The 12,692-nt window shown below is 39.0% G+C and overlaps 2 protein-coding genes across 2 annotated transcripts in view; one reads left to right on the forward strand and one right to left on the reverse strand.

Moving 5' to 3' along the window:
• The window catches only part of LOC308687382 (uncharacterized protein), a 439,906-nt gene that overhangs the window by 190,871 nt on the left and 236,343 nt on the right, over window positions 1–12,692 (reverse strand). The gene's annotated exons all lie outside the window — the stretch shown is intronic.
• On the forward strand, window positions 39–9,394 carry lins1 (lines homolog 1). The gene is made up of 7 exons (XM_081355612.1): window positions 39–214; window positions 324–407; window positions 1,118–1,417; window positions 6,174–6,263; window positions 6,474–6,618; window positions 8,171–8,749; window positions 9,272–9,394. The coding sequence occupies exons 3-7, from the start codon at window positions 1,127–1,129 to the stop codon at window positions 9,385–9,387; spliced, it is 1,221 nt and encodes a 406-aa protein (XP_081211738.1). The 5' UTR covers window positions 39–214; window positions 324–407; window positions 1,118–1,126; the 3' UTR covers window positions 9,388–9,394.

Below are 12,692 nucleotides of genomic sequence, written 5' to 3' on the forward strand. Positions count from 1 at the left end.
GCTGCAAAATAAAACGCCGAAGGTTAGAGTTTTGCGACAATTTTGGCCGGATAATGGCAAACAGCATTCCATGTGCTTTATGGAGGCGTTTGTTCATTTTGGATTTTTTAATCACTGTTAAAGAAAACCTCACCGGGATTTTAACTGAGCAGTCCTAAAAGCTCTTCATTACATTACAAATTCTGCTTTAACGCAGCATCTTTCTACAAAACACGTATGTCAGTGGATTCTAACCCAATTTTTATACGAAAATCTCTTAACAAACTGTAACCGTCCTGTAAATATGAGGTTATTGATCCATTTATGATCTTCTTGTCTGTTAGATTTATTCCTTGCAGACTGATGAAGTGGCTGTTCGGGAACATTAAACAGGATATTGAGAAAATTGGAAATTCATCATAAATTACGTAAGCAATGAAGATGTGCAAGTACATTTGTGATTTTGGGATATTTTGGAATAACACATATACAATGTATTTAAGTACTTTAAGGGAAGAATCATACTTTTTTAATTCTTGCAATTTCATTTAAACATAAAAGCAGAGTGTTGCACCTTGACTTATTTCATTCTGTCTTACTGAACTAACAAGACAATCAACTCATTTTATTGTAATTTTGCTAGCCATTACTTTGGTCATTCTGTCATTTCAATTATACTCACAATAACAAATGGCTGTTTAAAAAAAAAATCTGACTCATTCAGGACTAATTTCAGGATATAACTTATAGTCTAACTAAATTTGGCATGTCTTTTAGAACTTTACAAAGCCAACATTTTTGATTTGCACATATAAAATGTCTTTGTATAGCCCTGGAAACTAAGTGCTCTGGCCTTCTTATTAGCCATTCAGAAACGCTCTCTGTCTGTCAGTCGTTTTTCACAGTCAGGTTTGCTGACATCAAATTGTCTAACATGTCCATGAAGGGGAGAGGTTTTTTTTTAGAAGAAGCATGTGGTTGAAGAGATGGGTTGGTACAATTCAGTGGCTTTAGTATTATTAATGCATAACAACATTAATTTAACAAACTACAGGTCATTTCTGCAGTAGTTTTGTTTAAACACAAGTTTCGAGCATGAATTACTGATTATCATTCGTTTGTACCTTTATTTTCACAGTGTCTGAGCATGGATGCTGCCGGATTGGATTTCCAAGCCATTTTTAGGCTGTTATGTACAGGATCTGCTCCCAGCCTGAGCAGTGAAGAGCTCTCCAGCAGAATCTCATCATGTGTTGATCAAACAGCAAACACTCCTGCTCCGTCTGTCACACACACAGACGTCATGTGCTTGTGTATCACTCTTATTGAGGCCATCATTAAGAGGCTGACAGCACAGAGTCTGCCACAAGATGTCACAATATTCTATGAAGATGTCAAAAGGAGGTTGTTTGAAGAAATGAATCTGATGGCAAAACTGGTATGTTTAATCAAATTAAACAAATAAGCAATATTATTTTAATTAATAAAAAATGTTTTTTTTTAATAGATTTTTTGGTAACACTTTTTTTTAATGTCCCTGTTACACATCTTACATGTACTTACTATAGTAATATAAGTAAATTATGCATAATTACAAGCGACTAACCTTAAACCAAACCCTAACTTACAGTAAGTACATATTGTTAATTAATTTTACTCAGTACTTATTTGTATGAGTACACTGTAACAAGGACATCTTAAAATGAAGTGTTACTTGTTTTTTTACATCGTGATGATCTTCCACGTTTTCTTATCCCGATTATCCCTATATATATATATATATAAAACATATTTTTATCCCATATTTTTAATAATGGGAATTACAAAATAATACAGAAACATTTTCCACATTTTCTTATCCAATATAATTTCTATCTATCTATCTATCTATCTATCTATCTATCTATCTATCTATCGATCTATCGATCTATCTATCTATCTATCTATCTATCTATCTATCTATCTATCTATCTATCTATCTATCTATCTATCTATCTATCTATCTATCTATCTATCTATCTATCTATCTATCGATCGATCTATCTATCTATCTATCTATCTATCTATCTGATTAAAAAAAAAATAATATATATATATATATATATATATATATATATATATATATATATATATATATATATATATATATATATATATATATATATATATATATAAAAAACATATATTTAATCCCTACTGAGAATAATGGGAATTACAAAATAATAATAAAAAAATGGCCAAACACATTATGGTAATGTGAATTTACTAGTCATTTCTGGCATACAGTTTTTTAATTTGTGTATAGAAACTTCTTAATTTTAATGAAAATAATAGCACAATGCAAAACACATAATGGGTGATGTGCTAAATTTATTTTATGTAAAATATATTTTCTTATTGTTTTTCTTTTCTTTTAAGTCATGTCACCTTTATTCCTGTAGCACTTTATACAGTACAACCCAGGTTTGCTTCACATTAATGAACAGAATAACTGAATTAATGATGTAAACTTCTTCAAATATAATAGTCAGGTCCGAATCTTCAAGATTGTGTAACCCTGTAGGCATTTTTGAGGAAAAGTTGTTATACCACATTTTTAGAAAGTTCAGTGTCTCCTGAATAAGGATCCACCGTATAACATTGAAATAAGGGTCCCATTTTCTTGTAATTGTTATTGAAACAATAGGTGCATTATTCACAGCCGAAACACTACAGGTGGATAGGGTAAAATTTTTAAGTTATAGATATCACCATAAAACCTTTCCAGTTTTTCACTTACATAGAGACAGACATTTTTTGTATTACAAGTTTTCTGAAATGTCATGTTTACATATGCAAATGAGTTATACCACAATATATATATATATATATATATATATATATATATATATATATATATATATATATATAATTCGAGGGGCAGGCATACCAGTACGCGGTTCTCCCTTTCAGGCTAGCCCTGTCTCCTCGCGTCTTCACGAAGGTTGTCAAGGCAGCCCTTGTTCCTCTCGACGACTGGCTGATCCTAGCTCACTCTCGAGACAAGGTTTGCGAACACAGGGACCTAGTGCTCCGGCACCTAGCTTGTCTGGGCCTTCGGGTCAACTGGGAGAAGAGCAAACTCTGCTCCGTGCAGAGGATCTCTTTTCTCGCTATGGAAATCGACTCGGTCGCCATGTGCGCGCAGCTTACGAGCGAGCGAGCGCGCAGTCACTGCTAACTTGCCTTCGTCAGTTCGAGGGCAAGAGTGCGGTTCCACTGAAACTATTTCAGAGGCTCCTGGGGCATATGGCATCCGCAGCCACAGTAACGTTGCTCGGTTTGCTTCATATGAGACCGCTTCAGCTTTGGCTTCGCGATCAAGTCCCGAGGTGGGCATGGCAACACGGCACGCTCCCAGTCCCAGTTACTTCGACCTGCCGTCAGACCTTCACCCCGTGGACGAACCTCAGTTTTCTATGGGCTGGAGTGCCCATAGAACGAGTTTCCTGGCATGTTGTTGTATCAACAGATGCCTCCACAATGGGCTGGGGCGCCATGTGCAATGGACATGCTGCCGCGGGCTCCTGGACAAGACCTCAGCGCCTTTGGCATGTCAATTGCCTCGAGTTGCAGGCTGTACGTCTCGCCCTGCACCGCTTCTGTGCGTTGCTCAGGGGTCAGCACGTATTAGTCCGATCAGACAATACCGCCACAGTAGCGTACATCAACCGACAAGGTGGTCTGCGCTCCCGCCGTATGTCGCAACTCGCCCGCCACCTCCTCATATGGAGTCAGAAGCATCTGAGGTCGCTTCGAGCCATTTATATCCCGGGAGACCTGAACCGTGCAGCCGATCTGTCTCTGTTTCAGCGTCTTGCTGGAGAATGGAGACTCCATCCCCAGTCGGTTCAGTTGATTTGGGATCAGTTCGGGGACGCTCAGGTAGATCTGTTTGCTTCTCACGACTCGTCCCACTGCGACCTGTTTTATTCCCTGACCGAGGGCACGCTCGGCACGGATGCACTGGCGCACAGCTGGCCGCGGGGCCTCTGCAAGTATGCGTTTCCCCCAGTGAGCCTTCTTGCGCAGACTTTGCGCAAGATCAGGGAGGACGAGGAGCAGGTAATTTTGGTTGCCCCGTATTGGCACAACCGCACCTGGTTCCAAGAACTAGTACTCCTCGCGACAGCACCTCCCTGGCCAATTCCTCTGAGAAAGAACCTGCTTTCTCAGGGACGGGGCACCCTATGGCACCCTCGTCCCGATCTTTGAAACCTCCATGTGTGGTTCCTGGATGGGACGAGGCAGGTTTGAGTACCCTACCACCTGCGGTGGTGGCTACCATCACTTCCGCTAGAGCATCGTCCACGAGACATGCCTATGCGTTGAAGTGGAACCTCTTCGTCAACTGGTGTTCTTCTAAACTTCAAGAACCCACGAAAGGCCCGATCAGTGTCGTGCTTTCCTTCCTGCAAGAAGGGTTGAAGCGAAGGCTGTCTCCCTCCACCCTGAAAGTGTATGGTGCCGCCATTGCCACACATCATGATGCAGTTGATGGTAAGTCCATTGGAAAGCACGACCTGATCATCAGTTTCCTGAGAGAAGCGAGGAGACTGAATCCTCCTCGCCCTCCTCTCGTTCCTCTCTTGGGACCTCTCAATGGTTTTAACTGCTCTGCAGAGTGCTCCCTTTGAGCCTCTGCAATCAGTGGAGCTTAAGTTCCTGTCAATGAAGACAGTGCTCCTGGTTGCATTGGCCTCCATCAAGAGGGTAGGGGACCTGCAGGCATTTTCGGTTGACGAAGCGTGCCTGGAATTTGGACCGGCTAACTCTTACGTGATCCTGAGACCCCGGCCTGGATATGTGCCCAAGGTTCCCACCACACCCTTTCGAGACTAGGTGGTGAACCTGCAAGCGCTGCCCTCGGAGGCAGACCCAGCCTTGGCACTGCTCTGTCCAGTACGCACCCTCCATGCTTACGTAGACAGAACGCAGTGTTTCAGGACTTCAGACCAGCTCTTTGTCTGTCATGGTGGGAAGCTGAAGGGAAAGGCTCTCTCCAAGCAAAGGTTGTCTCACTGGATAGTGGACGCCATTGCTTTGGCTTACCAGCAGCAAGGTCGACCATGCCCCCTTGGTGTGACGGCCCACTCCACCCTCTTGGGCTCTAGCGCATGGCGCCTCGCTAACAGACATCTGTAGAGCTGCAGGCTGGGCGACACCTAAAACGGCCTCTGGGCGACCCCCACGTGTGTAGTCCACTGTAAGCCTCTCTGAGCATGTGTCTTTCCCTCTGCAAGCCACCTTGCCACCCCTGGGTTTGAAATATTCCATCTGCGGCTGGACACCCCAGTGATTCTCAATATGCAGCCCCCTGGGGTCATGTGTATTCCAAGTCCCCCACCTTCGGGCTGGGCACAATTGCATATTTCCACTGATATATGCTTCCCAGTGTACCTTGGTACCTTGGCATAATTCCAGCAGCCATTAAAAACTGTCCCTTTCATGTTAATGTTGTTTTTTAATTGTTTACATGTTTAAATATTCTGAGAATGCATAGTTTAGTTCTAATGTTTAATGTTTAAACTGCAATAAATGCATTAAAAAAAAATATTTTATTTTTTTTGGCAGCCATTTTGTTTTTATTGTTTATGCCAAAACAGTGATGTTTACAACTTGTTATACGGCAGAAATGGATTCAGCACCTAAAAATCATATAGAAACAACACTTGAAGTACTTTTCCTCAAAAACGCCTACTGCATCTTATCCAGGGCTATTTATCTATTTTGGGACTCGACTATAAGACAAGTTCAAATTAGCAACTGTTGCAAGATAATAGTGTTCTTATTCAGCTCAGTTCAGTTTAGTGTTGATTCGATTCAGTTCCATAAGTGTGTTAAGTTCATTCATTATGGAACTGGTTCAATTCAGCTATACGCAGCTCAATAGTATAAGACAATAGTGTCGTCATTCAGCTCGAGTCAGTTCAATGTTGATTCAGTTCTGTTCAATAGTGGTGTAGATGTTGCAAACTTCATCAGTTTGGAAAAAAAATTGATTCAGCTATAAAGCAGAAGACAAAATGTGTCTTGGCCATGCTTGTGATTATACATTTAGCCTAGAGTTTAATGTAGAGATCCTATAGCTGTTCAGTTCATATCTGTCAGTTTGAACATGTTTTTTGACCCATTATACTGATGTCTTGATGCAGGTTTCTCTCCTCAGCTGTCAAGACCAGCTGGTGTCTCATTTATCTGCAAAGTGTATATCAGTCTATGTCATCAGTGATATTTCCATCAATGTGAGTATTGCTGCTGTACATGAACTTGGACTGGCAACTACTCCATTTGAGTATTATGAGGATTGATATATTATGAATGTTTCTCTCTCTCTCTCTCTCTCTCTCTCTCTCTCTCTCTCTCTCTCTCTCTCTCTCTCTCTCTCTCTCTCTCTCTCTCTCTCTCTATCAAGCAGTGTGGGTTCACTAAGTGCTGTACTTGTTGATTTATAGGGAGGCAGCAGCTCAATCTGGAGACACAGGTGTGCTGAAGTGTTTCAGGAACCAACGGCCAGCAGTGAACTAGACTCCTGCCTGTGGTCACTGACTGCTGTGATTAAAGGAGTGCTGAGAGGAGAAATATGCCAGAGGAAAAGAGGTACTGAAGTGTGTTCACATACAAAAAGATGATTCAGACTGAGTTGTTTTAGTATCCTCATGTAAATGTAGTGGAACCTTACAAAAGGTTTTATCCGAGGTGGCAAGACAGGCGTGACCTCTTAGAAAAATATGGATAATTGACTGAATATGTAAAACTTGTAGAAAATATGGAGTAATTACAATGTAAATAACTCACTCAGACATCATGACTTTCACTTACATCTGAATCTAAATTGAAAATTCATCTTGAAATGACTTGAAAACAAGAAATGATGCTTAGTACCTGGGTTAAATTTCTGCAGTCAGCATGTTTACAGATTTGTTGACGAATGGTTGGAGAATAAGATGAGGTAGTTTTGTAGTAATAATAATAATAATAATAGTCTTATTCTCATACCATTATTTTTTTCATGTTGGTAGGTATTGTCTATTATTATTATTAGTATATAATAATATAATAACAATAAAGCAATACCTTTTGCCATGAAATGAGGTGACTTATTAAAGGGATGGTTCGGAGTAATTTCAACCTAGGGTCCTTTGCACCATGACCTCGAGACAAACACCCCCCCAGAAGCTTTTTTTCCCTTGGTTGAACATTATTAAAGTTAGAGCTTATTTAGAGATATCAGCCGAATGGCTTAGTGCAGGCGCTAATGGAACCTAGGATGTATCTCGTAAATTACCCCACTAATAATGCCCAGAATGGTACAGGCTTTTCCCAAATCACTGAAGTGACCTCGGCGTCCGGGTTGGCGGTAGCATAAGCCGTCAGGCAAGTGTTAAGTAAACTCCTGATGTACTTACAAACTTTGTAAGTTGTAGTTATTTTTGAAACAATATAAAAATAATAAAAAAAATTGCATAAATAATTGCAGACTTAGTTTAATGTATAATGTGTTCAGATAAACATAAAAAATATTATTGCAAAGCAAGAATTTACATTGGATTAAACAACCAATTAGGGCTGCACGATACTGAAGAAAAATGCGATATGCGATAACTCATTAATTAATGCGATATTCGATACGATAATGCTTAAAGTGTGTAAAATAAACTTAAATTATCTTTCAAATATATTTAAAATTATATAACCTACATGTGTTTCACATTCTTTTTGTGACAAGAAAACATCCCTACAACTCCTGAAAGTGAACAGCAGTGTTTTACTGTAGCATACGAAGTATTATTTTAACATCAGTGTAAACCACAGGGTTTAGGGTTTCAGGTAGGCCTACATTAGATTTATTTAACAACAGAAAATGAATAATCAAATGTAAAAATAAAACACTGCTTAGTATTTACTGTATGAATTAAATACATACTGATTCTTATTAAAGCTACAAAAGTTATTCAGCTAAGAGCAGTGAGTGATTTTCTCTTTGTCTTTTATTCATGACCCCAGTTATTGCAAGCTGTTGCGAAATGCATATCGAGATATATACATTTGCGATATTTCGATGTATTGTGCAGCCCTGAACCAATCTTTGCCTTATCATTTCAGAGGACATGATCTCTTAATTCCAGCTGCTTGTTTGTCTTCTCCATAGATGTTTTGATGAAGCTTCTTTCTGGATTGGATGCCTCCATCACTTACTTGCACACCAACCTTCTGACTCAAGACACACAGGACCCTCACAAAAGAGAACTGATGAATCTTTCTAAAACCATGTGTGAGTTCTTCGACCTCCTTGAAGTCCTCAGCGCTGCCCGACTCAGATATGGAGTCTGCTCTTCTGTTCAGAGAGTCATATTCGTTCAGTCGCGAGCGCTCCTTCGTGTCATGAGAGCTGATGTGGAATATTTTGTGAAGAAACGAGCACTGCTTCTTCTAAAGAAAAGTCTTCTGCGGAGAGCCGGGGACGACTGGGCTTTGGGTGAAGGTCAGTCTGCGTCACATGAAGATCATAGCCTGACTGAGGACATGTTGACCATGGCAGATGGAGTGTTACAGGAAGTGAATGCAGGCTGGCTCAAGGAAGTGCCTGTGAAAGCTCAGGCCAGTTTCTTTGGTGGGAACTGTGATGCGAGACTCGCTGGGACGCAGAAGGACGATGTGATACTGAGAGCCGTGAGCCTCATTTTGCTGAAGTCACTAGAAATAAAAATTCAGCGCCTTCATTGGAAAGGTAACTGTCATTTATTAGTTTTCACATCATCATAATAACAACTGGAAAATGAAAGTTCATTAAGGCAAACTTTACATGACAAAGTCTTTCCTGAAGGAAAAATATTTTTTGGATGTCTGAAAGTTACAAAGTGTATACAGTTTGAAAACTGTTTTATATGCTATATGGTTGCTAAGGTATTCTGAATGATATATTAGATTAGAAAAACTTTATTAATCCCTGTAAGGGGAAACTCGTTCGCCACCATTGCACATTACAGGCAAATAAACATTAATAAACAACAACAATCAACGCATACAAAAAAATTACACACCCAAAGGCTCTTTACACAAAATTATACAACTTCATTGAAAAACCTAACTGCATTCGGAGTAAAATACCTTCTAAATTGCTCTGTAGAACACCGAGGCATTACTAATCTTCCACTAAATGAACTTTTAAGTCCACTAAAAATACAATGTAGTGGATGACCTTTGTAACACATAATTATTTTTAATTTTGCCCTTGTTCTCTTCTCCACAGTAACCTCAAGTGAATCAGGATTAAGGCCAATAACCGATCCAGCTTTTCTAATCAATTTATTAATCCTATTTTTATCATCTACAGCGATACTACATCCCCAACAGAGCACTGCATAAAACAAAACACTAGTCATGATTCCCTGATAAAAAACATAAAGAAGCTTCCTACTTACACCAATAGAACTCAACTTCCTCAAAAAGAATAGTCTTGATTGCGCCTTCTTAAAAACAGCCTCACTGTTCTTCTTCCAGTTCAGTTTACTATCCAAATGGACACCAAGATATTTATAAGACTGAACAATCTCTACTTTCTGACTGTTAATTATATAGAATAGAAATTACATTTATTTTTAATAAATGCAGAACATTTGCTAAATATGAATAAATACTATAAAAGTACCACAGTAGATCTGTCTCATTTCATGTTTAGAATTATTTGAAGGCACTGATTCACAAAGCATTTGTAAGAATGTTTGCTTGCATGTACAACTTGCATGTGTGAAGCATAAATTGAACTTTCTAGTTCTTCACCCCAGCTTAGTTAGAATAAAACATGCCATTTAATCATTTACAACAGCAGGGGGCAATGCATCTCTTCATTAAACACATCCTTCCTGTGTTTCCAGGATCTCAGAGTGACATTGACATCCGTCAGTATTTAACAGAGCTCATGTCATTCCTCCAGCGTCACGGGACTCTGATGTCTGCAGACGCTCACAGCTGCTCCTGGGTGTCTGTAGTATTTGCCGAACAGGATGATGACATGATAGAATCAAGCAAGACTTTGATTGGCTTGTATTTATATAAAAAAAGGTTTGGAATCTGTTTTTATAAATCCTACTGTACTGTACCCAGAACTATATCTCTTCCAACTGATATGGGTATTTCCAGAGGTATAAAATGTACAGCATTGACAAAATCAAATTTTACTCAAATATTTGGGCAGACAGAGTTGATGTATTTCACAAAAATGAAAAACCAATTTTACAAATCCAGTTGGAAGATTTCAAACAATTTTGCAGGGTTCCCATGGGTCCTTGAAATCCTTGAAAGTTTGTGAATCTGAAAAAAACACTCAAAAAAACACACACACATAGATACAGTTCCTTGAAAGTGCTTGAATTTATTTTGTGCAAGAAGTTTTCTGGAAAATAATTCCATATTATTCCCTATGGTTATTTCGCCAACACTTTGTGGCCTATGTATAATAGCTTGCTTAATTTACGTTAGTTACGCGCATTTACGCGTTACTTGAAGTGTTTCCCGCGTGAGGTACTTTGTGTTGTGCGTGGCCATGACGTTCACGCGCACATGAAACTACTATGATGGTACCTCAACGTTTCACAGACACACCGTAAACATTGCAAAAATAGGCTGAAACCGCTGAAACGCGATGCCTGGAAAATGCAAGTTTCAAGATATTTGGCTCACCAAAGAAGATTACAAAGAATGCTTGTTAATGTAATGTAAACCCATAAGGCAAGAAAAACTTAAAGGGTTAGTTCACCCAAAGATGAAAATTCTGTCAGTAATTACTCACCCTCATGTTGTTCCAACCGCGTAAGACCTTCGTTCATCTTCGGAACATAAATTAAGATATTTTTGATTAAATCTGAGAGTTGTCTCACTCCTCCACAGGCTTTCAGAGGGACCGAAACTTGCTGGCCCAGAAAAGTTATTAAAGAGATTGTTAATATAGTCCAAGTGACTTCAGTGGCTCAATCTTAAGTTTATCAAGCGACGAGAATACTTTTTGTGCTTTCCTTCTCTCTGGGCCTGTTCACGTAGTGTTGGTTCACGTAGTGTTTTTGCGTAGCGCGTCTGTGTTACACGTCACCACGTAGGCTCACAATTGGCCGAAGCGGGTCATGTGTGTGATGCGTGATGACGTGCAACACAGACGCGCAGCGCAAAAACACTACGAGGCCCAGAGAGAAGGAAATGAATAGTGGAATAAAGTCGTTATTTTTGTTTGTTTTTGCGCACAAAAAGTATTCTCGTCGCTTGATATACTTAGGATTAAGCCACTGTAGTCACTTGGACTATATTAACGATCTCTTTAATAACTTTTCTGGGCCAGCAAGTTTCGGTCCTTCTGAAAGCCTGTGGAGGAGTGAGACAACTCTCAGATTTAATCAAAAATATCTTAATTTGTGTTCCGAAGATGAACGAAGGTCTTACGCGGTTGGAACAACATGAGGGTGAGTAATTACTGACAGAATTTTCATTTTTGGGTGAACTAACCCTTTAAAAGCATATTCATACATACAGTATGTCTTAAAACGTCTGATTACATGAGCCTATTTCTTTTCAATAAAATCCATGCAGTTAATATCAGATAATTTTAGAATACAGTCTAGGGTGTACCGAATATTCTTCAGTTTTATGCAAAACAGAAATACGACAAATAGAATATCAGATCTCTGTCATATGACCAAGCTTTTTTGCATAGTTGTGTTTGACACATGAAAACTGTAACAATTTATCTTACAAGGTAACACGATATAACCTTGCTCTCACCTGAAATGTGTCACCACATTAAGTCCTTGAATTTGAGGGTATTGGACCTGGAAAGTCCTTGAAAGGTCCTTGAATTTGAAGTTAACCAAGGTGTGGGAACCCTGTGTTTGATATTTTGAGTAAATTTTTGAACACATATTGTTTTTATTTGTTACATGTCTCCTTGCAATATTGTTGTGTGAGTTTGTTGTGTTCAGAACGACTTGAAAGTCTGGTAGCGGTTGATCCTGAGTTGTTTAGTGTTTGATGCCTAATTTTTCTCTGTAACCATTTACAAAGCCGGCAAGTGTATGATGCCTAGTGTTTTGAAGTCTTTTTAGATCCCGGTTTCACAGACAAGGCTTAGATTAAGCCAGGATTAGGCTTTAGTTTAATTAGGGCTTTTATGTAGCTTTTTAAAACATGCCTTTGAAAAAAAACAAACATTACTGGTCTGCATATTGAGACAAAATATGGGCACTGATATATTTTAAGATCATCAGTTAAGATATCACTTAGCTTTCAGTTAAGACAGTTCAAAAAAGTCCTGGACTTTGTCTCTGAAACGGGGTAAAAGTCACAAAGTGTGTTCCAGCCTTAAGTTTAGGAAGTTTCTAGGAATTTTACTAAAGAGTTCTGAGGGGTTTCTTGGTATCAAAAACAACCACAACTAACGATAATGACACAGAGGAACAATACTGTTGCGATGAAAACGTTAACAGCAAATAGAATAGAATCCATCCTGTTTTAAAGAGATTGTGCGTTTAATGCGGCAGAGGACAAAACTACAGTGCGTGCTTATGAAGTACAGAAAGTTATTGTGTGTTGGTATGGACACTAATATAGTTATCGTTCTTGGTGTGAACGGAGCTTTACAGCTTTAATAGAATAAAGGCTTAGGTGTTTTACTGTAAATGTAAATA

The sequence above is a fragment of the Scardinius erythrophthalmus genome (assembly GCF_964197995.2).
Source record: "Scardinius erythrophthalmus genome assembly, chromosome: 2".
NCBI classification, from domain to species: Eukaryota; Metazoa; Chordata; class Actinopteri; order Cypriniformes; family Leuciscidae; genus Scardinius; species Scardinius erythrophthalmus.